This window comes from Topomyia yanbarensis, chromosome 3 (assembly GCF_030247195.1).
Source record: "Topomyia yanbarensis strain Yona2022 chromosome 3, ASM3024719v1, whole genome shotgun sequence".
Taxonomy (NCBI): Eukaryota; Metazoa; Arthropoda; class Insecta; order Diptera; family Culicidae; genus Topomyia; species Topomyia yanbarensis.
In genome coordinates, this window is record NC_080672.1 from 373,949,622 (window position 1) to 373,975,402 (window position 25,781).

The window sequence follows — 25,781 nt, forward strand, 5'->3', positions numbered from 1 at the left end:
CCCCAACCGCTGTCAAAATGTATGAACTGACAGCGGTTGGGGTTGGAACCTGACCAGGTAGCTGGCATCCCTATCTCTACATACAGAGTTTGACAATAGGCAACATCGTTTTTCCACCGATCGATGGGGGTCAGTTTGACAACGTCAAAATCGCTTAAAATATCATCAACAAACAATAGTAGCAGTAAACAAAAGAAAACAATGAACACTTCAACTGATTTGATGTAAACTAAAGTGCTTTCGTTCGTATTCAGAATTAATTTCATTCATTTTGTTACAAGCAAAGTTCTTATGTTGGCTACGAAAATATGACGTCACGTCACCCTCTTGAACCTGACTCAATTTCAGGTTCAAACGAAATCGCCATAAATGAAGCACGCAACATTTCAGCAGTATTGCCTAAAATCGTTCTTTTGTGCGTTGCATCGTGGAGTACGCTGTATCTACTTGTGTGGGCACTTTTATAGCAGTTCGGTCGTCAACAAAGGAAGCTGTCCTTCAATGTCAACTTATTTCTTCAAGCAGCCTAGATAGTGTCGGTAGTGGTTGTTTCAAGCGGTTAAGAATTACACTACGAATCGCCTTTTCCGGTGGTAAAAACCCACCAAACATGGAACCCCAATTCCATAGTGTCATGGTGCTATGGTTAAAATTGGTGAGGGGTTTAAAATATTCTCAATGGTGCACGGAGCCTGGAAAGAGCCGGGCGAACTCCTTAGAATGCTGCGTTAAGGTGAAGCGATGCCATTTTTGCTGCCAGCTTGTGGCTCTGTTCAGGATGTCCTTAAGCACGATTCACACGATACATCAGGCTTCCGTCACCGATACGGAACGTCAAAATTAGTTACATGCAGTTAAATGGAGGTATTCATACACAAAATCAACGACACGCAACGTTTTGACGTGAGGCACGTGTGAACGGGTACACAAGAAACGCATTCAAATTATCCTGGCGGAATGGTGACGTTCCGTTGACGTTGACGTTGACGGAAGTTGATGTATTTTCTGAATCGAGCTTAACGCTGCGAAACGTTCGCTCTACGCACTGAAATTTTTCGCCGATAATCGGTATTATTTTTGCCGGAAATCTTGTTGGCTGGGTTTTTGCTGAGACTTTCGGCTGATAGTAGTTCGGTGAAGTTTTGCTGGGTTTCGATTATCAAATTTCGATGTGTACAGATGAACCTGCCCAGAGGCCGTGTGGTATCCGGCTAAGAATAAAGCCACTGAGTTCCTGCCCCCATGTCGTAGGAGACGACTGAAAACAAGAGTTGCTAAGTCAAAGTGTAGTTCCGTGCCGAGGACTTGATGGATGGATGGTCTAAAATATACCAGTTGCGCATGGAGCGTTTTGGGTTTTGCCCTTACTGTGTTATGTGAATCTCTGACACAGTGGACTATTATTTTCTTCGCAATTCGTGGGAATCAAATGATCGTGTCCCATTTAAATCTGATATGGCTCGCTACAAGCGTTTACCTCCCAATTTGCTTGGTGTCTTTTAGCTGTTGTGTTATAAGTTTTGGAAATGAAATGCACAGTTTTCTAACCAACAATGGTCAGAATAGCACAAATTAATCTCCAGCATAAACGTATAACAACTATGAATCTATTGAGGTAAAGCTTCCATAGAATTGGTTCAAGAACCGTACCAACATAAAGCAAACTTCTATATTGGAAAGTTACTTAACACTGTCTTCATTACTTACAACCAGACATGCATGACTATTCCACGTGAAATGCCACGTGCTTGCATTCTTGCAAATAAAGCTAATACCGTGTATCTCATACCGGAGCCTACAACTCGCGATATTTGTGCAGTCCCAGTTAGTTTGACTGCCGGTAACATAGACAAAAAGTATACATCTCGCGTTTTTTTAAAGGGCCAAAAAGCATACTGTGAAAATTCACTTTGAAAGGAAATTCTGGACAAATCATTATTCGCCAAGTATAAATCACAACAGCAGACGAAAGAGAAAACTTTTCTACACCCACGTTTTTTTTACGCGGGGGATACGTACCGCGTAAAAAAAACCGCGTTAATTGGAAAATCCGCGTAAAAAAACCGCGTTGATTCGAAAATCCGCGTAAAAACACTCTCAGCAAAAGACTTAGAATATTTTTGGAAGTTTTTGCAAAAATATTCTAAGTCCTTTTGGATGCAAAAGACTTAGGCTTTTTTCTGAAAAAAATTCTAAGTCCTTTTAGATACAGAGAACTTAGAAGAATTTTAGCAGTTTTTATTTTGCACGGATTTCGCAAGTGACACTTAGAAGATTTTCGGAAAGATGGAAAAGACGGGCCTGCAAGACTCGTTATGGCCCACACCCCAACAATATGGGTATTTTTGGAATGGACTTGAAGAGTAGGTGCCAGAAATGGATTTTTGACGCCATTTTGAAATCAAAGATGGCGACTTCCGGTTTAGCAAAATTCGCTGTAACTCAATCAATATGGGTATTTTCCGAATGGTTTTGAAGAGTAGGTGCCAGAAATTGATTTTTGACGCCATTTTCAAATCAAAGATGGCGACTTCCGGTTTAGCAAAATTTGCTATAACTCAATCAATATGGGTATTTTCCGAATAGTCTTGAAAAGTAGGTGCCAGAAATTGATTTTTGACGCCATTTTGAAATCAAAGATGGCGACTTCCGGTTTAGCAAAATTCGCTATAACTCAATCAATATGGGTATTTTCCGAATGGTCTTGAAGAATAGGTGCCAGAAATTGATTTTTGACGCCATTTTCAAATCAAAGATGGCGACTTCCGGTTTAGCAAAATTTGCTATAACTCAATCAATATGGGTATTTTCCGAATAGTCTTGAAAAGTAGGTGCCAGAAATTGATTTTTGACGCCATTTTGAAATCAAAGATGGCGACTTCCGGTTTAGCAAAATTCGCTATAACTCAATCAATGGGTATTTTCCGAATAGTCTTGAAGAGTAGGTGCCAGAAATTGATTTTTGACGCCATTTTGAAATCAAATGGGGACAATAGGTATAAGGCATTATCTTTGCTATATTACTGCAGAGGTCGCTCATGTTACGTGAATTAGATACACGATAGAGAACATCGCTCACAAATGTCATTTCGGCTGTTACCGTGGATCAACTGTATTACTTACGGTGTCGTTTATGTCTTCGCGTGTTCTTCTGCGAAAACGCATTGTTTTTCGTCCTCAGCACAGTACATTTAATCAATGTACAAAAATGTCAAGTGGGTTATCTCTTAGGGTAATTTGGGGAGAGATGCCGCACATTTCTCAAAATCGATCCTGCATCAAAGTAAACCATTCAATAATTGATGAAATCATTTTTATCAATTGCGGCAAGTTTCTTAAATACTGTGAAATTGTTTTTGTCATTAAAAAAATCATCAAATTTTCACGAACATTTTACAAAAAACCGATTTAATCCACCTAGCAGTGAGATGAGACATTTCTTACACATTTCACTATTGGATTAGTTTGCAGAACTCACGAGAAGTAGGCACCCAATTAGAGGTGGGATGAAAACAGTTTCTAGTCTTGCACGAATAAAATCTCGAATAAACTGAATAAATTATAGAAATCAACAAAACGACCGAAATAAAAAAGTAAAGCAAAAAATGAAACAATAGGTTTTTAAATTCATAAAATGAGTAGAAAAATTAATGGAAATCATTATAATTTTGATCCAAACACACGAATCAAATTAGATTAGGTTATTACATAAAATTTAAGATTATATTTAGAAATAGTTATAAGATTAATAGAATAAATTGACTCATACTAACAAATTGAATGAAATAAAACGAATGACTGAACATGAAATGCATAAAATTAAAGATATGAATAAAATGAATCAGATAAATCAAATGAATCAAATGAATCAAATGAATTAAATCAATCAAATAAATCAAATAAATCAAATGGATCAAATGAATCAAATGATTCAAATGAGTCAAATGAATCAAATGAATTAAATCAATCAAATGAATTAAATCAATCAAATAAATCAAATAAATCAAATAAATCAAATGAACCAAATGAACCAAATGAATCAAATGAATCAAATGATTCAAATGATTCAAATGAATCAAATGAATCAAATGAATCAAATGAATCAAATGAATCAAATGAATCAAATGAATCATATGAATCAAATCAATCACATGAATCAAATGAATCAAATGAATTAAATGAATCAAATTGATTTAATTCATCCAGTGAATACAATGAATCAAATTAATGAAATAGATCAAATGAATAAAAAGAATGGATGAACAAAATGAATAAAGTAAAAAATAAATGAAATGCATAAATAAAACAAACGAATCAAATAAACAAAATGATCTGAAGTGATAAAATGAATAAAAAGAAGAAAATGAGCAGAATTAAATGCATTGATTAAAATGAAAAATTGAACAACACTAAAAGGTTATAAATTAATATAAAGAAATAAATTGAATCAAATAAATTATTTGGATGAAATGATTAAAACTGAAAAAGTAGTCAGATTATTAAAATGAAGAAACTGAACAAAATTATTAAACTGGAAAAAATGAATAAAATGCATACAATGAAAACAATGAATAAAATAAGTTAAATGAGTTATGAGTAAAATGCACAAAAAGAATAAACTGATCAGAGTGAATCCAAAGAATGAAACGAATAAAATAAGTAAAATGAACGCAGATGAACAAAACGAATAAAAAGATGCGGAATTAAATAATTAATTAAAATGAAATGGTCATATATTTGAAGCCAAACACATTTTTGAATAAAGAAAATGAATAAACCGGATTGTACGAATTAGAAAACCATTGCATCAGAAAGTTTTGAAATGTTTTTGAAAATCCCATCTTCTGAGAAAAGGCTAATAAATATGCAATGGACTTTCTAGGGTTTCCATCTTTTTTTGGTTTTATTCTTTTTGTTTTCATGCTTCTTTACTTGACGAATTCAAAGTTTACTTTTTGGTCACATATTCCCGAAAAAAGATTTATGTGCAGAACAGAATTTACTGGTCCAGTATTTTAACGCGCAATTGAATATAGTAAACTGAGACAAGGTCACATGTGCTTTCAAGCCCCTTGAACAGAGAACGACAGAGGGAGAATGCGATTCGTTAATGAGACAGGTAGATATTTCAAAGTTTTTATTTGTATTGAAGTAAATAGTGTGAAATGTCTAGGCTATGTCGATTGCATAAAAGCCGTGTTTGTATTGTTTCGTTCGGAATTCTCGTGCAGGAAATATGGATGAATAAGTCCTATACAGACCAATATTGTGAAAAAGAAATGGTTCAAACTACTCAGTATATCCAAACATGGACGACGATAAGTTAGAAGACACATTGTAGTTGCATCCCCCATCGAGAGTGGGTACTTTGGGGACTTCTTTTCCTGGATCTAATTTGTGGATATTTTTGGTCTTTGATCCGTTATTTTTCATGAAAGTTCGTACCAATACAACGAATGTGCAGCTGATACAACTCATGGTTCATTCGCCTGCGCAACGTTCCATCTTCCATCTGCACGCCACCATAGATGGTACGCAACACCTTTCGTTCGAAAACTGCAAGGGCGCGTTGGTCCTCCACGAGCATAGTCCAGGTCTCGTGGCCGTAGAGGACCACCGATCTAATCAGCGTCTTGAAGATAATCAACTTCGTGCGGCGGCAAATTTTGTTCGACCGGAGCGTCCTCTGGAGTCCAAAGTAGGCACGATTTCCCGCTATGATCCGTCTCTGAATTTCTCTGCTGTTATCATTGTCGTCGGTTACCAGTGAGCCCAAATACATGAATTCGTCGACCATCTCGATTTCGTCACCGTCAATCCGAACTCGGGTGGGAGGTTCACATTGTCGTCTCTAGAACCTCTTCCTCTCATGTATTTTGTCTTCGAAATCCTGGCTTCAGCTTTCAGTCTTTGAGCATATATTTCATTCAAAATTCAATAGAGATACGAATAGCTTAAATATCGCACGTGGAATGTCTCTTTTGAAAATTTCCATCGTCAAACTTTCATATTACCCAGTTAAGCCAAATATTTTTCTGATATAGCCATGAATTTCCTTAATTATAGTGTAAATACAGGCTTTGAATACAATTGAATTAAAGTTGAGTTGATGTAGCAGCAGACAAAAAATAGTTTTGTTTTCTCAAACCTTCGCAATTACAATTAATAAATATTTCAGATTGGCAGAAGATCTTATCACACAACTTAGAAATGCATACAGAAATAGCTAGATAGATGCGATAGAAGAGAGACAGAGAGAGAGAGAAAGAGAGAGAGAGAGAGAGAGAGATGAGGGGGGGGGGGGCGTGTGAGGAATGGCAAATGATGGTTAATGCAGTGACATTATTTTTATAGGTATATTATTATGATATGTTGATTCTTACATTCTTATCATAAATAATGTAAGTAGTAATTTTTGCTCCATAACCAGTATAACCTAAATCTTGCAAAAGAGCTAAATTTTCGCTAGATTTTTGGGCTTCAAACATACAGTTGCTTTCGGTGACGCCACAAGTATAATTATATTAGAAATCTTTTATCTCACTACTAGGTGAATTACTTGTTGATCTGTGTATTGATATACCATCCAACATTTACCTCAACGCAATGCCTAATCCAAGAAATAAATACTAGAACTCACTGTTTCTTTATCAACGCATTATTTTGAACTTATATATTGATTTTTGAGAAATAGTTCATTTATTATAAAGGTAATTCACAAAATGTTCTCAACATCGAATTCCTTGAATCACGTAGATGTGTTTTCATACCCCGATATTTAAAATCGGTTTAGTTTTGCCCCTAAAACACCAGTAAAGCAATACTCTGTATGAAACAATCTCATTTTTAATTAGTGGAAAAAGGTAAGCGAGGACTAAAAATACAAAATGTCTAATATCTCAGCCGCTCGTGCACGGATTTAGACAATCTATAGCTTGTTAGAAAGGTATTTTTACAAGCTTTCTATTTATGTGCGGTTTGTATAACAATATTGTATTGTTCGAAAGTTATTTGCAAAAAACCTGCTGTGTTTTGACAAAATCGCCCATATCTCAGAAAGTAAACAACATATTGGAATTTAAAAATAATAGTGTCAAATGGCAACGTTAGGCCTTTCATTTGAAACTAATTTCATTAAGATCGGTTCAGCCATTGCTGAGATAATTACATGACATTTTGTACATACATACATACACACATACACACACACACACACAGACATTGTCTCAATTTGTCGAGCTGAGTCGATTGGTATATGAGAATCGGCCTCGAAAAAAGTTGTCAAAGTTTGAGCGAATCCTATACATTTCTTTTGTAAGAAATGTAAAAAGGTTATTGTGGGAGAGATGCCGCATGTGCGGGTGAGACGCCGCGCCGTGGTCGCAAACTGAAAAATGGTGAACAAAAGTATTTTAGTTCTCGTGGATGTTTTTGTGTTTAAGTGTCTTCAGCTGAGTTTCATTAAGTGTAATTACACCTATAAATCGGCTAGCACATTTACTTTTCTTAAGGGGGTTCTACCATTTCTAGTGTTAGGTTCGTTAGTTTCTGGATATACCTTATTAAGAACCTGACGCAAATGATCATTTAATGACATTCCGAGGTGAAAAAAATATATTTTAGTTACGTATCCTCCGCCATCGAGTGCGGCACCCGCAATTTTGATGCGGTATCTCGCCCAATTGTATGGGAGAGATGCCGCACAACGACATTTTCCTCTGTAATTATGGATGAACGTGCCCATGATCAGAATGCCTTCTAAAAGGTCCCAGCTATTCGACCGATACAACCGATTAATGTGGTGCTGAAAATTTTTCGGCACTCCGTGATGCAACTGGACGCACATATTCAGTAACCCTCCGGAAGTCGCGCTTATAGCCCACTGAATGAGCAACCGCTGGTGTCCTAAGACGATTTCACTAGATTTTCAGAGCAGCGTGCACTCAGTGCACTAGCGTGACTGCCGGAAGGTTAATGAAATTTTCGTGAGTTAATAAAAAGGATTATTTTACATCTCCAGTGTTGTAATTCTTCGAAAGACAAACTCACAATATCATATTGCCGTATAAAAGTAACCCTATATACGAGATATACAGAGTACGGCATCTCACCCGACGCGGCATCTCTCCCGAAATTACCCTATGTAAAAATTAATGCTGAACACGAGTATTCTGTTAGTTTTTCGATATCTTTATTTTCGAAAAAATACCGATAGCAACATGAAACATACATTGGAGGCACGATAAGTCAGCTGTTTGGGGACACTATAGGTCACTACTATACTGTAAATAATACTCTTCAAATAAAAGTTAGGTGTGTACATTGTTTTATTTAACCTCGAATATCTATACTGCCGTGATACGCATAACAGTCCCACCTGCATAGGAAACCCATAGCAAATGGGACTGTTATGCGGATCACGGCAGTATAGTACTCATAGATTTTAAAATCATCGAAAAAAGTAGCCTCGCCTTATTGGATTTGGCTTGAAAAATATTAGGCCATGCATAAAATCATTATTGCCAAAATGATGTAAAAGCTTACCAATGAAAGCTTGTTTGTCAAAATCAGTGCAAAAATACCATCGCACGAGTAGCCAAAAAACTGACCTACTTGACTCTACTGTCCAGTTTATCTACCGCATAAGGAGCCATTCATGTACCACGTGGACAAAAAAAAACTTCATTTTTAACCTCCTCCATGGACAAGCGTGGACAAATCCTGTACCCCTACCCCCCTCCGTACGATGTCCGCGTGGACTTTCCAATTTTTTCGGGTTATTTCATAAACAATGGGTTTTCAAAAAAAATCCTTTGTGTTAGACTACTATGGCGAAGAAGGGCAATGAAAATCGTTCAAACTTTAGCCACAGAATATCTTACACTTCTTTCGTTTTTTTGTGAAATTTCCATGAAAATATCTCATTCCTGAACGACATTATGATCTGCTATATATACGTTTTAAAGATTCATTTTAATTAATGAAGTAACCTATGGCTCGTTATTTCAACCACAAGCTTTCAAATCCAAAATTAGTGGTATTTGACCAAGCCACAGAAGATTGAATCAAATGATTCAAACAAATTTGTTTTCTCGGATTTTGTTTCGCGCGAGTTCTTCTGATTTTTTTATGATAGTTGCCATTACATATGGCATTATATTACATATGGTCGGTGTTAAGTCAGACCGGACCAAATCGCAAAACATCAAAAAAATGAGTTAATGATAGCACTGGACAAAGAATTTCTTCATCTAAATTCCACTTTTACCAGATTTGAAATATGAAACAATAAACAAGAAAAAATATTTTCCAATTATAATGTAAAGGATGCTGCGATTCAAACTTTAAACGCGTTTTTCTCGAAATCAATGCACTGTCACTTAGTCCGGTCTGACCTAACACCGATCATATATGCTGTTATAGGTACTTCGACTATCTCAAAATCTTGAAAAAATGACGATGCAAATTTATTTCATTTTCTTATAAAAGATAAAAATATAATGAAAAGTACACGTGGACATTTCCAAAGCCGCAATCCCCATGGACAAGCGTAGACTTTCTCGCTACCCCCCTAAATTATTCACATGGTATATGAACGGTAGAGTGGCTCGAATATGACATTTTTCAGCACAGAACTTTTTGAGTTCCTTTTGTGGTCCCAAATGCATGTGCAACATTTGAGAGCCATTTGTTGCTTCCCGGGTTTGCGCATTGCGTTTAAAGTTTGTATGGGATTTTATATGGGGAAATCAATTATTTTGCATTTACGTTAATAAAGATCGCTATTTCACTCAATATGAAAAATCAGCTTTATAAAACTATAGTTCAACTTTGTTGAAGACGGTAACTAGCTACGAGTTTTCAAAAAATAGTTATAACGATTTTCCAACACTGTCAGTACACCACCGACACCGATACTTTAAACTTAAATAAATGAGAATACAGTCTTCGACGAGATTTAGTACCTTTGAATGAAATGTTCAGAATGAATTGCTGAATAACAAAGACGTAGTCAGAAAAAGAAAAGAAGAGGGGGAGGGGGCTTGTGTACTCTTGTCCCCTTTTTAGATAGTTTACTATAAATAAGGAGTACATCTTCAACGCCGGTTTCTACCGCCTAATTAAAAATTAATCTTTTGTGTTTGAGTGCTACTATTTAGGGGTTCTGTTGTTATCTCATTCAAAATGGTGCAACGGTTTATAAGTTTTACATATTTTAAAATCCTATTTCTTAGTCGTGCAGAAACTCAAAAAAATGCATATCCATAGAATCCTTGAATTCTCGGAATTGTTGCTATTGACTTTTTCGTTTGAGAATATAGGGCCGAAACTAAGTTAGGTTCACGCAAAACAGTGGTGATGTTAGAAAAGCTGAAATATACTTCAGGTTAGAACCCAAGACGATTTCCTGAACTGAGATAGTTTTAGCCTTAAGTAAAAGCAACATATAAGGTTTTAGGTGTAAATCCTAAATGTTGTAAATGTCACTTCCCACAGCAACGATTGTAGCATGATTCATATTTGTGACTATCAAAATATTAAAAAAAAGTTCAGTCGTTCACATTTACAAGGACGTAATGATTCTTTGTGTTATACAAACAATTTAAAAAGGGGACTGGGGAGTACACATGCCCCCTTCTTGTCACACTCTGAATACGTCTATGTTGTTCAGCAATTCCTTCTAAACATTTCATTCAACATTTCAAATTACCAAGTCTCTGCGATGAATATATTCTCATTTATTTAGGTTTTAAATGTCGATGTCGGTGGTGCATGGGCAGTGAAACTAGTTACCGTTTTCGACAAAGTTGTTAACTAAGGTTTGATACATAGTGTTATATAGTTGGTTATTCATATTGAGTGAAATAGCGATATTTATTAACGGAAATGCAAAATAATTGATTTCCCCATATAAAATCCCATACAAACTTTGAACGCAATGCGCAAACCCGGGAAGCAACCAATCGCTACCAAATTTTGCACGGGCATTTGGGACCACAAAGGGAACTTAAAAAGTGCTGTGCCCACTAGTTTAAATCATTTTGAAGTTTTCCCATACAACCGCGAGCCACTCTTATGGACGGCCCATAGAGTCATATTCCTTCTAATGATTTGAAAAGCGTTGCATCATTTTTTTTCGAGAGTTGTCCTACTGAAGCTGTAGAGCTAGGTTCTCGGAAGGGCTCCCCGTCAGAATCACATACTACAATTTGCAGACGAGACAGGCAATGTCGCCCACTAAAACACTGCATTAGGACAATTGTAGCGGGCCGTGATTCTGAATGTGATATTCACTGTACGGTTCAGGTATGTTCGGGCGTGTATCATCGCAAAGAGCTCGAGCATTTGTACGTTAACGTGTTCGATCGCGTGTGTATTTGTATGTCGCGTGTGCTAACGTGTATGTAACTTCGCGTGTATGAATTCTATTTTATAACCGTGTGCCTTTCGCATATTCGCATGTGTTCTTGGATGATCGAGCGCGGACCGTGAATCTAATACTTTATTTTTTGGTGTACTGCTAAGATGCTAAAAGAGTGTGGGATCTTCCATATCAGTAGAGTGCCCGGTGATGTCGCTATGGAACGTGTTGTCTAGTGGATATGAGCTTTAGTTTTTGATTGGTCCTACTGAATGTATGGACCTAAGTTATTAAGACAGAGAGTAATGAGGAATTCCACGAAGATCCGTCCGAAAATCTTTAAAATCGTGACCGACCATCTTAGATTCCAATGAAACTTTACACGTTTCACCGTCATGCAAGACTAAATATTTTCCACAGGTAATAAGATTATTTTGACTCAAGAGCAACTTTTCAAAAGGGCGTAAACGTTTCTACGTGTATGAATTTCAATTTTTTTTTTGTTCGATTACTGTATTTTATACAGCAAAACTATCTGAGAACGAGTTACAGGGAATGAATACTTCTGTCTGAAAAAATATACACTGAAAAAAATGTTGTCATTTTTCAAAAAAACAAAAATTTATGATAAAAATTTAAATTGCGAAAAAACCTATTTTTTAATTTTTTTTATATTTTGTTACCAAAAACCTAAAGAGAAAAGAAACATTTTGAATGTGATTGCATGATGGAGAAAAAATCGGTAAAAAAGTTTTCCTAACAATAACTTCGTACATGTTTTTAAATTTCATACTAATAGACATACAAAATTGTAATTCTATTGCAGAATATAATTCTAAGCACCATTTAAAATCAAAATGCATTTAACAAAAATCTTCCAAAATGCGATAGTTTTCGAGATATTTGTAATTTTGCTCCTTCAAAAACAATTAATTCGTGTAATTATGCTCTTTTTAAAAGTTATTCGCGGTACCCCATCAAAAAATGTCAAAAATTTAATGTTTATCGTTTTAAAGACGTAAAAGCAACTTTTTAGTGTATTTGGATCCTGGAGAAGCTTTCAATAAAAAAGTTTTCCTAACAACAACTTTTGACATTTTTTTATAATTCTTACTATTTGCAGTCAAAAATGCAATTTTCTTCTTTTCTCTAATGGTTTCCGGACGTGACCGATCCATGAGCGCGCGAAAACGGACGTTTGAAGGTTCTCCTTATTACCGGAGTGTTATTAAGTTTGCGCGATCGCGAACGTAGGTGTGCGTTGTTAATCGCGAAGGGTTTAAGCGTTCGTATGGTAACGTGTTTGTCACGTGTGCTCGCGTTCATGTGACTTCGCGTGTATAAGACTGGATTTTGTAACAGTGTGGCATTTCCTATATACGCGTGCGTTCTTGGATGGTCACGCGGATCTTCATTCTGATAGTTTTTGGTGTACAATTCACATTCTGACAGGGAGTAAGTTACCCCAAATCAGTCCTCAGAGTCCTCGGTCATGTCGCCATGTAACGTGGCGTTCAGTGGATATGAAAGCTTCCTTTTTTTAATTGATCCAATTGAAGGCATGGACTTAGTCTGCTGATATCAAGGATAGAAACATCCGGAAGTGACCGATTCATGATCGTGCGAGTGCGGGAGTTTTTAGGTTCACGCTTGAGACCGCGTTTAAAGATTTATAGGAGCTGAGACATTCACTTTATCACCGGGATGTTATCATGTTTACGAGATCGCGGGTGCAGGTGCCGGGGATGGTCGCGAAGGGCTCAAGCATTTGTATATTAACGTGTTTGTCACGTGTATGTGACTTCGCGTGTATAATTTTGATTTTATAATGATGCAGCGTGTATTCTTGTTTGATCGCGCGCGGACCGTGAATCTGATGCTTAATTTTCAGTGTATGGTACAGATGGTAGTCTGTTTCCCTATGGAGAAACTTGAGTTCCAGGTCATGTCACCATGGAACGTGTTGTTTAGTGAATATGAGCGTCACTTTTTTGATTGGTTCAACTGAAGGCATTAGTCCAGACTGGTAAAACTTTCGGACGTGACCGTTTTATGATCGCGCGAGTGGTGGGTTAATGTTTGAGACCGCGTTTGGAAGTTTAAAGATGCCACGTTTACTTAACTACCGGAGTGTTTTCATGTTGGCGAAATCGCGGGCGTAAGTATATGTGGATTATTGCAATTACGTGGTCGCGTTTGTGGCCAGGTTTGTATTACCGCGAAGGCCACGAGCGTTTGTACCTATATGATAGCGTATAGTAGAGATATACTAATAAAAGGAATCATAACATGCCGAATAAAGAAAAAAAGATGCAAAGAGCTTGACTAGAAGTGTATAAATTGAACAATACTATTTTGGTATACATAAATAATAGAACAGCAAACTAATAGATGTACAAAAGAAACAGACTAATGAAGTAGAATAGAAAAACATATGTAACATGCAATTAAACTCGTCTAAATGCAGCAAATGTTGTACATTTATCATTAACGACAATTGCATGCTGTTAGATTTTCATCATGCTATGCTGGTCGGGAATGGATGACTCGCGTGCGTCGGTAAATTTATTTTACCCTAATTCATCCAACCCGATTTTTCCGAATGAATAGAACCAAATGCTCAGATTGATCACCAGAAGTATTAGCCACTATTCTATCATATACGTCAGTTCTGCATCCATTCCCTGACCCAACTGTCACAAATATTCAGACGAACACATACATAGATAGGCATACGACTAGCACATAACTATTGTACACTAGTATGAAAAACTACGATTATTACAAAGCGACAACTAATAGGTTTCTACTACTTTATTAAATTAATTTAATTATTAAATTAATTTAATTGGTATATGCACGATGACGAAGTCGACCGATAAATGGACTCACAATGACTCCCACTGTGAGCCACGTCCACGAATACCACTAATAGAACAATATTTGCAAACACGGCACACAGCAAAAGTCAATCCACGTCGACCCGCCAGTCGGCCACGCCACCGCGCATAGACCAGTGGTTTAGCGTTGGTATGCGCATGTGCAGAGTATGAAGAAACATATAACATAAAACCACTATCGAGGCGTAATGCAATAACCATCTCAAAGCAAATGTCTGTACGCAATATGCTTGAAGATGTTTGCAATACCGTAAAACCCCTAAACCTTGGGGAGGAAAAATCCGCGCAAAAAAAACTTTGCACAAAAAAACCGCGTGAAAAAAACCTGAGTGTATTGTCGGAATGGCTTATTGAGGAAACTTAATGAGCTTGGATTTCCGATAAATAGTTACGCTGGGGATAACATAAAACAATCATTGATACTTGTACTAATTTTGCAAGCTGATTAGTTTTGATCGGAGTCGTTCAATTTTTCATTTCGACTATAAAGTGGATAGCTGCAGTTTGCAAAGGATGCTGAGCTCGTCGGTTGAAATCCTTGACGTTCAACTTTAAAGTGGAATCAGCGACAATATCTCCACAGTAGTGGCCAATGCCTTTTCGGTTTCTTGCGCAGAAATGGTTAGATTTCAATTAACCGTATGCACTCAAAACACGACATTGTAAGATTTTATAAACTTTATAATATAGTTACGGTAAATCTATACCGATTATTCAAAACGTAATATCTAACAAATGTAAACAAACTAAGTTTATTATGCCAAATAAAAACTAAGCATTGACTCTTTATCGTCCAAAAATAATAGAGAAAAATTATAACTCTTTATATGTTAATTTAATCTTAATGTCACATATAGTATACCAAAGCTTTGCTAATATTTTGTAGATGTGATGTTTTGTGTTGTGATGTTTCTCCAAGTCGACTGTAGTTAGTATGTTTTTCCAATGCCAAACCTCATATCTACACTTTCGGTTGCAATACAGCACATAAAATATATCACAACTACAAGCCCGTCTCTCTAAACGTCACAGTAAAATGTTCCATCTACAAACGGTGTTGCCAAGACCACATATGTAAAAGAGCATAATAGCAAAAGTGATCGGCAAAATGTAATAAAATAATAGTTATCAATTATCTCCCTATTATCTGCTCACGTTTGAAAAACATGTAATATGCTTATACGATCCTGCAATGAGTAAATGCAGAGGTGATAGTAGAATTAATAGCCTTCTATGTGCTTTAATTGTTAAATAAATTTGAAAGTTGCAAGGAAATTTTTGCACGCGATTTTCTCCGTTTGACGTTTCTGTTAGATATGATGTAATGAAAAAACGCTCTAGAAATAAGAAAAAAACGAAGTTCATTTCAAGATTGGAGTAACGGGATCGATTCCAGAAATATTATTTACATTGATGAAGATAGTGTCGATGTATGAAATTTTACCCTACCGCTGTACACATAACGCATGTAGGTCAGATAAAAGACACAAATAAACAAAATAAATGAAAAATAAATACAACATTCATAGTACATGAACAACATTGTAGTCTACGATTAATTGATGGACGAATAAATAAACTGCATCACTGCGTGAAATGGGTCTGTTATGCGAAAAGTTAATTGAGTAAGAATAAAACAGAGATAAGCAATTTTATCAACTCACCGTCGCCGGATCGAAATGGTTTCGTTTGGCTCCCCATGTTCAACAGCGTCTCAGGAATTGGCCCCGGCACTCGTCGTGAGCGCGACAGCGCGTCCACTTTGGCTGTTTGTTGTTCGCTTGCTAACCTCAAACCGTACTCGTTGATTGTTTGCTCCTTTTCGCTCTTTCGATCTCAATCGCACGAAGCAACTCCTTTCAGCTACGTATGTTCTTATCTTTCTTCACCAGAACTAAACTTCTTCCAATTTTCTTCCGAGCCTCGGCACGCTAAAGTCTCAGTAGATTCCGGAGTCAAATATGTTTGTTGCTTGTTCGTAATTGTGCCACTATAATCACTGTTCTTTGCACGTCGATTTACTGTAGTAATTCAACCGATAGCTAACGATTCAAAATCGGTATGTATGGCTATGATAATTTTCCGTTTGCTGTTGAGTTCAGTTGAAACACACCACAATGTTCAATAGTTGTCCAATGCCTACGTCACGAGTAATAAAGTTGTTGATCAGTAGGATGGCGCCCTATTTGCTTATTACGAAGAAAAATTGTTGTTTTTGTCTATTTGCTTTTTTCCACTAATTATTAATATTTAGTTGAATTTGGTTTCTATATTCACAAATCAGCCTTATCGTATTTTTATAATGTTTTAATCCTTATACTTTCAAATGTGTTGTTTAATTCCTTCGACCAACGAATAACAGGCGCACAATGTTCACCACTTTCTTCTGCTCGCACTTTGTCGGTACTGCTTCCGATATAACTAGGATTTGATCGTTTATGCACTCCGTATTTTAATTTCCTTTATAACAACAATAATAATTACCACGAAAAGCACACTAAAGATTTGTTGTCCGTTGGTTGTCGTACCGATTAACTAGTTGAATTTCGCTTGTTAATGGTTTTCATATATCATATTTAAAGTTCTTCTTTGAAGAATGTTATTTTCCTTCTCCTTGTATTGAGAAATCAACACGCTTTTTTAGTAAATTAGATTTTTTTCTTATCCGACAGAACAAACTTAAAACTCAACTTAAACAGTAAAAAACAAGAGGAAATTCGATAAATAAAAGCTAATGGGTTGCTTATCGGCAAATAATTTCTATATGTAAAAGGAATCACTATCCGGTTACGGTTTTGTTTTCTTCGCTAGTTCACTTAGTCTTTTTCGTTCCGTCCACGCCCGATAGCGGTAGGAAGTGTTGTTACCTTCTTTCTTCACTGTTCACCTGTTTCTTTTTGTCGTGTCCCTTCGTTTTTATTCTTAATGTTATTATTTCGTGTGGCACCCTTTGAAGGGGAGGGGTTTTCACTTACTGTTTAGCTTAGACTAACATTTGCATCAATAAACGTAGCTTACTTTTGTTTACTTGTTTACTTTTTAAACTTTATCACAGAATGGTTTTATTTGTATTCTTATATTTCAGAATTTTAAATTTCTCTTTTGTTTTTCCACTTTAGACTTTTGGATTTGTTAAATATTTCCTATAGAGTTCGTGCCTCGTATAAAACGGATTTACTTCTTTTTCTGTGAGTGTCCACCACAAAAAAAAATCTGCACACAAGTGTTCTTCGCCACACGTTCTTTTGTTTTCTTCACACTCACTTTCTTCTTCTGTTTTTTTTTTGTTTAGAAGGAGTCTCACCAAGAGTAAAAGTTGCAAAATTATCAACTAAGATTTAACCGTACTGTTATTAAAAAAATTAACTTAACGAAATGTTTTCTTTTTCCCTTGTTTGAATTGAAACGTTTTTTTTCTTTCTATGGTGCTTTGTACTTGGTTATAGTTTTCTTCTGTTATCCGGGTATTTAATCACTATTGTCCTTGCAGTTTGTCAAATGTTGGCGTATGTATTTATTAACCTTGCGATGGCGGGATTCAAACGTAGAACTCGAAACGAAATGTTTCTGGTTTAGTCCTGAACACGATCGTTCACCAAACTATACGATTAACCGAACAGTAACAGGAGAAAATCAATAGACAATACTTGTTACTTTGCTTTTTTTGGCTTCCGTTGTTTTTTTTCTCTTGTTTAACTCGTAGTCACTTGTGTACTGTTGTATGTTATTTAATTTTGGTTGGTGTTATCTTGGTTCACTTCAAATCGTCACTAGTGTCTATCTAAAAACCTTTCCAACACACTTGCCCTTACGCGCTCCAGAGGATGTTGTTGTTCGTAAGCTGCAGCTGCTGCAGTTCGGCGAGCTCAGCTTCTGTTCTAAGATAGCGAGAATGAAACAAAAAGAAAACAATCCGATGTGAGTTTTCGTCATTAGATAGGGAAGAAAAATCGAAAAAAGGATATATTTAAAACAAAGCAATATAGTCGGTTCGTAGTACCCCAAGAGCCAAGGTCCCAAATTGGAGCCACCTTCAGTTACGTTATCGTGATTATATGGGTGTTTTTTATTGTTTATTTGTTATCAACAGACCCCTTGGTCCCAATGCTATTTGCTTCAACTAGTTACATTTGAAGATAGACAATAGTTTAGTGGAAGTCAAACACACGCGGAAGTCTGGTAAACGCGCTCTGACGACCATGGTTGTCTCTCCTGAAAGGTAATCGCCGGAAAGAATTAATACAGCGCATGATCCAGGCGTCCGAGGATTATAGAGCAATCCACACTGGCAGACAGTAAGTTCGAACAAGGTTCAAGAGTATCGTAGCACAGCAGCTGAAATCTGTTTCGCCAAGGAAGATGTCAAAGTGCATAGCGTATGAACCGGTGTTGGACAGCCTCGATAATGTCAACCACGTAGTGTGGATTTCAAACAACAGAACAAGCAATGAGGCGATGCGTGGTTCCAACGTCAACCTGTTCAGTCTCAGCTCATGTCAAATCATTATACGTTAGATACGCATCTCCGCTGTATTGGGCTCGCGCAGGGCGATCTTTGTGCCTGTGGAGATGGATACCGCGACATCGAACATGTTGTCTGGTCGTGCGCTGAGTATTGTGGTGCCAGATATCAACTGAACAGAAGAAGACCACCCAACGTTTCGGTTCGGGATACGATGGCAATCCGCGAGTTTCCCTAAATTTTCCACATGTAGCTAAGTTAAAAAAGCAATAGGTTTGGCGCATTTGGCATAATAGATATTCGGTAAAATTTTGAGAATTGATCACACTGAAAGTCATTGGACGTTACGGATTTTTGGCATATTTTTTTCTCCAGGGTAATGGCCATTTGGCAAAAGCTTGAGAAGTGATCATTGAAGGTCATCTGTCATAATTTTCTTAGGGGCCATACACTAATTACGTAAGGGCAGAATTATTTATTATTTGTGCCATGAACATTTTCTATATCAAACAAAATTAGCACATATTGTACATCATGACCAAGGAATGGTGGACCTGGAATTGAAGTGTTTTGCAACGGCAGGATATGATTGTTAAATTAATTATGTAATTTTGTTTATTGTTGCCATCGTGAGGAGCGTCTTAATTGTCGATGGTGTTAGAGCAGTTACATCAATTTCTTGACGCTTGGTGGCACAATGTTCTGTTCGGGAACTGGGGTCACCGTATGCCTTACAAGTTAAGAAGTGCTGACACTCTTCGTGTTGATGGCCAATATCCTTCTATTCATACTTTTCGTTCAAATCGCAAGGTATTCTAAAAATGTTCTGTCATGCGATTGTGACAGATCTTGTGGGCCGAATATTTCCAGAGTGTGAACTGTATTTTACTTCAAGAAAATTCGAAGATGTCGGAGCTATGCGTACGATAATCGTCACAGTTGGAGCTCAGAATAAATTCATGCCAGAACAGGTTATAAATTCGTGTACGGTCCCTTACCTTCAGGGAAACAGACGAGGGGTAAGGTCATTTGGCATAATTTCGAGCCGCGCTCCTGCCGATCGTATAACTATGGCTAACCTGTTTGACATAAAGTCATTTAGCATAACATCGTTTGGCATAGTGCCCGTTTGGAATAAGAAAAAATTGATAGTAGGTCATTTCGAATAACAGCCATTTGGCGTAATAGTCATTTGGCATAAAATGTACAAGATGTTGAATGCTATTAAGGTCGTTTGGCATAATGATCTGTTGGCATAAAAGTCGTTTGGCATAATGATCTATCTGTTGGCATAAAAATCGTTTGGCATAACTCGTTAAAATTTTTATGGCGTTTTGATTCACCGAAATATGATTCCAAGAACTGCTCACGTTTGAAAGAAGGAATCAACTTCAGTGAGACTAAGAATATTTCGGTATCAGATTGATTCCAAAGAAAAGTAAGCGTGAAATGTGTGCATTGAGAACATTTGCATTTGGAACTATGTTGGTCATCTTGTATGGACGTTAACACATTCGTGAAATGCCATACAATAAGGAATCTGTGACTGTAATCTGCTAATGATAAGCTAGTTTCAAACGACAGATCTCAGGTCAAGGAAATTGGAGGGAATCAGAAAAAAAGAAATATTTTTCTGTTTGTATTAACCATTTCATTTACGAATATTCGGATTGCCACAATTTTTTAACCAAACTTTTATTTATACAATATGGAATCTAATTCGTGATATATAGTATCTTGCTTCCCAAAGGTTTGTTTTTTTGACGTTTACTTTTGTTTGCTGTCTAAATTTAAGAGAAGGAAAAATCTCAAGACTAGTTCATATTCAAAAGAAAAAAAGCTCAAAGCAATTTACTATATGTGTACAAAAGAAGGCAAAATATCAGACGATTCGAAGAATCGACAGTATTCAACTAATAATTCAATTTTTTGGTCTTTTGACTTAAGTGCCAATACCTTATTTAGGACTGGTGGTATCCAAAGGGGAAAAACGATCGGAAATGGTGAGTGAAGCTAAGCAATCATGTGAAAAAATTCCCCTCAGAGACGAGACTCGAACTCGTAACCTTTGAGACTCCGGCCCAATACACTAACCCTTATACTATCCCTGGGTATGGTGACATCCCAGTAATAACATATGGTTATCCCACTGGCGACAGTGATCGTACCCTGCCTGCAAAGCGAGAATCACACACAACGGCAGCTGATCACCACAACACATTTGATCCATTCATTTGTTGTGGTGATCAGCTGCCGTTGTGTGTGATTCTCGCTTTGCAGGCAGGGTACGATCACTGTCGCCAGTGGGATAACCATATGTTATTTCTGGGATGTCACCATACCCAGGGATAGTATAAGGGTTAGTGCATTGGGCCGGAGTCTCAAAGGTTGCGAGTTCGAGTCTCGCCTCTGAGGGGATTTTTTTTCACATGATTGCTTAGCTTCACCCACCATTTCCGATCGTTTTTCCCCGTTGGATACCACCAGTCCGACAATATTCAAAATAATACGAAGTTTTAGAAATTTTTAGTTTTTTCGAGAGTTGTCCTACTGAAGCTGTAGGTTCTCGGAAGGGCTCCCCGTCAGAATAACATAGTACAATTTGCAGACGAGACAGGCGAATGGCACTCACTAAAACACTGCTTTAGTCCAATTGTAGCGGGCCGTGATTCTGAATGTGATATTCATTGTACGGTTCAGGTATGTGCGGTCGTAGGGACTCGCGATAGCGTGTATCATCGCGAAGGGTTCGAGCATTTGTACGTTAACGTGTTCGATCGTGTGTGCGTTTGTAAGTCTCGTGTGCTAACGTGTATGTAACTTCGTGTGTATAAATTCTATTTTATAACCGTGTGCCTTTCGCATATTCGCGTGTGTTCTAGAATGATCGCGCGCGGACCGTGAATCTGATACTGTTCAGATTCTAGAAGAAAGTGGGTTCTTCTATATCATTAGAGTTCCCAGTCATGTCGTAGTAGAACGTATGGTCTAGGGGATGAGCTTTACTTTTTGATTGGTCCAACTGGATGTTGCTAGAATGAAGAGTAGATTTACGGACGTGACCGATTCATGATCGCGCGCGTTTGCGGGTTCGCGTTTGAGACCGCGTGTGTAACTTCGTAAGTACTAAAACGTTCACATAATTACCGGAGTGTTATCAAGTTTGCGCGATCGCGGGCATAAGTGTGCGTGGATGATCGCGAAGGCTTAAACGTTTGTCGCGTGTGCTCGCGTGTACGTGACTTCGCTTGTATAAATTCGATTTTTGAAACCCTGCGGCCATTCACATGTTCGCGGACCGTCATTCATTTATATATTTGGTGTACGGATCACATTCTGATAGGGAGTGAGTTACCCCATATCACTAGAGTTCCCGGTCATGTTGCCATGGAACGTTTGTCTAGCGGATATGGGAATTATTTTTCCTTAATTTTTCAATTTTTTTTATTAAATAATATGGACCTAGGCTTCCGGACGATTCCGACTCATGATGGCGCGAGCGCGAGAGTTTGTAGGTTGACGCTTGAGATCGCATTGGTAAGTTTATGAGTGCTGAGACGTTCACCTTATCACCGGGATGTAATCATTTTGGCGAGTTCGTGGGCGTAGGTTGCTTTGAAAATCGCGAGGGGCTCTAACGTTTGTACGCTGACGTGATTTTGTAACATATTTGCGCGTGTTCCTGAATGGTCGCGCGAACCGTGAGTCTGATATCAAATTTCAGTGTGCGATTAAAACTCTGGCAGAGATTGGGATCCCTTATATCGATAGGGTTCCCGGTCATGTCGCTATGAGACGTGTTGTCTAATAGGTATGAGCGTATTTTCTGAATTGGTCCAGCTGAAGGCATGGACCTAGGCTTGTAGGATGAAGGATAGATTTCCGGACGTGACCGATTCGTAATCGCGTGCGCGAGGGCATTTTTGTAGGTTCCCGCTGGAGATCGCGTTTGAGAATGTGTCAGTGTTAAGACTATCTTTGCTGACCCAATTGAAGGCGGGTGTAGAATGGCAGTATAGGACTCGAAAAGAAGAAATAAAAGACAATAGATGAGAGACGTAATAGATTAGACAGGTACAAGATACAGCTGAAGTTATGATAGTACTTAGTACTTCAAACATTACCAATAATTAGATAACTCTATTGAATCTATTGTGGCTTGATGATGTTTACAATACCGTCAATCCCACCAACCTGCGAGAGGGGATCACAGTTCTACACCATGCTAAACTAAAACGTATGTCATAGCAAAGTATCCAAATTATGGGCTTTTATTCCTGCGCACCCCTGGTGGTGCAAAGGGCCGTTGTGAAAGATCGCCATCCTGGGCGATTGCCCGCCATTGCCGTGACCTGCTGCCAGGTCAAACTTTCGTCGACTTCTTTTATTTCCTTGTTGAGGCTGCGCCGCCATGAGCCTGCTCTGCTGCGATGTCCTGCTGGGTTCCAGTCTAACGCTTGCTTGCAGATTTCGTTTCCGCCCCTGCGCAGAGTGTAGCCGACCCACATCCACTTTCATTCCCGAATTTCTGTCGCTACCGGCTTCTGGTGACATCGACGATGGAGCTCAGCATTAGAGATCTAGTTGTGAGGCCACTATGCACGAATTATGTACCGCAGGCATCTATTGATGAAAACCGGCAGCCGTTGCGTGTTCTCCACTGATACGCACCAGGTTTCACTGGCATATAGTAGTACAGATTTCACGTTCGAGTTGAATATTCGGATTTTGGTGCGTCGACTAATCTGATTGTTTTTCCAGATATTTCTTAAACTCGCAAAAGCAGCCCTCGCCTTCTTGATCCGTGCTTCTATGTCGATGTTGGTGCCTCCATCAGACGCCATTTGGCTACCACGATATTGGAAGCTTTCGACATTCTCCACTGCTTGCCCAGCTACCGTAAAGCTGGAAGGGTTGACCGTGTTTATATCCAACGATTTGGTCTTGTTGACGTTGGTTTTGAGACCTGCCGCTGAGGAGCGATCGGCAAGATCATCAAGCTTACTCTGCAAGTCAGAGCGCGCTTGTGCCAGGAGAGTAACGTCATCAGCCAATTCGAAGTCATTCAGATGCTCCATAGTAATAGGTTGCCACAGCAACCCACAATTTGGTTCACGATAAATCGCTCCTACCAGGATCTCGTCGATTACGATGAGGAACAGTAGGGGTGATAGAATACATCCTTGCCTAACTCCAGCCACGACCCGGATGGGGTCAGACAAGACACCATCGTGCAATATTCTGCACAAAAATGCCTCGTACTGTGCTTCAATTAGACCGGTGATTTTCTCAGGAACTCCCTTGCGTCTCAGGGCTCCCCACATATTTTCGTGATTGAGACGGTCGAAAGCTTTTTCGTAGTCGATGAACATTAAGTAGAGAGACTCTTGGAATTCACTGACTTGCTTCAGGATGATGCGGGAGCGTGACACTATGGTCCGCACAGAATCGTCCGGCACGGAATCCTGCCTGCTGCCGTCGGAGAGTTGCGTCAATCTTCTCCTGTATCCGGTTCAGGATCACTTTGCAGAGAACTTCGAGAACGATACACAGTAACATGATGCCCCGCCAATTATCGCATACAGTCAGGTCCCCTTTTTGGGTACCTTCACTAAGACGCCTTGCATCCATCCGGCCGGAAAAGTCGCGGTATCCCAGATATTATAGAATAATTGATGCAACATTTGTGCAGTTACTACGGGGTCAGCTTTGAGCATCTCTGCTGATATGCGATCGACCCCCTGGGGCTCTGTTCGATTTCATGCACCGGATGGCTGCTTCTATCGCACGAGCTGATAGACGTATTAGTTTAACGCACAAATTAAAAATGTTTGGATTTTGGAAAATATTTACTACCTTTTTTCCATCTGAGTTGGAAACACCGTGCCGCACGGTATCAACAACGCGCATACGGAAATTAAATAGTGTTTTTTCAGTGTTTTTCGCGCTATCCGCGGTCTAATTGCTGAAAAATAACTGAGTGACGTGATTCTCCAGTGATTAACGTTGAAAGAATTGTGAAAATCGGTGAAAAAACGGCTAAATTAAGTGGTTTTTAGTTTTTACCCACGCGGTACTAAGGCATAAATAAACAGCCATCGCAGTGCTACCTACTGGGCCGACCGGCCCGTGTCATTCACTCGCTGTGAATGCCGATCGCGAGTGTGACGGTGTGCTGAACGGGGGATATTTTTAAAGCCGTAAAAAAGTGAAGCTTTTAAAAAAAATTGATTTTTTTTTTGACGTTAGATTTGGTGGTATTTGAGATACTAATACAGTGTGTATCAATATTAGTACGGTACAGTGCGTGTCAAAAGTGTAGGAACGGCACAAAAATCAAAATCGTCAAAGTGCATTTTTCTTGCTCGTATTGCTATCTAGTGGCTGCGTAGAAGCTAGTAAGCGAACAGATTCATCACTGCGCACCTACAGTGTGTCCCAAAATTGTGGGAACACTTGTAAACCGTCGACGTTGAAAGGGCAATTAAGGTAGGATCTTTCTTTTTTGCCTTTTTGTCTATTTGGGGGTGGTATCGGGTGACCGTGCCAAAGAGTAGTTTCCAACGTCTGGTGGTGTAATCCAAGATGGCGGCCGCTAGTAGCGGTGATCCGGGAGGGTCGAAAGCGAGAACACTACCAGAGTACATGGACCCGACGAACAAATTTGGTGAACTGACATTCCTGCAGCTGACAGGTAAAGACGGCGTATCATTGCCCAAAAACCCGTTCGTCATCGGTAAATCGGTGGAGATTGTCGCTGGAGGTCCAATTGAAGATGCGAATACAGAAGCTCAAGGGACACGGTATACCCTTCGAGTTCGGAACCCAGTCCAAGTTGCCAAACTAATGAAAATGACCAAGCTCATTGACGGTACTGATGTTGTGGTTGAATCCCATCCGAATCTGAACGTAAGCAGATGCGTAATTTCCTGCTGCGATCTGATTCACTTGGAAGAGAAGGAAGTCTTACAAGAAATTCTAAGCCAGGAAATGATTCGCGTGCAGCGAATTACACGTAAAGAAGCCGAAAAGAGAGTGAATACGCCAGCGCTAATAT

At 38.5% G+C, this 25,781-nt stretch overlaps 1 protein-coding gene across 2 annotated transcripts in view; it reads right to left on the minus strand.

Annotated features, from left to right (window-relative positions):
* The window catches only part of LOC131688292 (cold shock domain-containing protein E1), a 58,657-nt gene that overhangs the window by 22,221 nt on the left and 10,655 nt on the right, over positions 1-25,781 (minus strand). For both annotated transcript variants that reach the window (XM_058972491.1, XM_058972490.1), the window contains exon 3: positions 15,927-18,140. In XM_058972491.1, coding sequence (XP_058828474.1) covers positions 15,927-15,963 — 37 coding nt within the window. In that variant the 5' untranslated portion in view covers positions 15,964-18,140. The remainder of the gene's footprint in view (positions 1-15,926; positions 18,141-25,781) is intronic.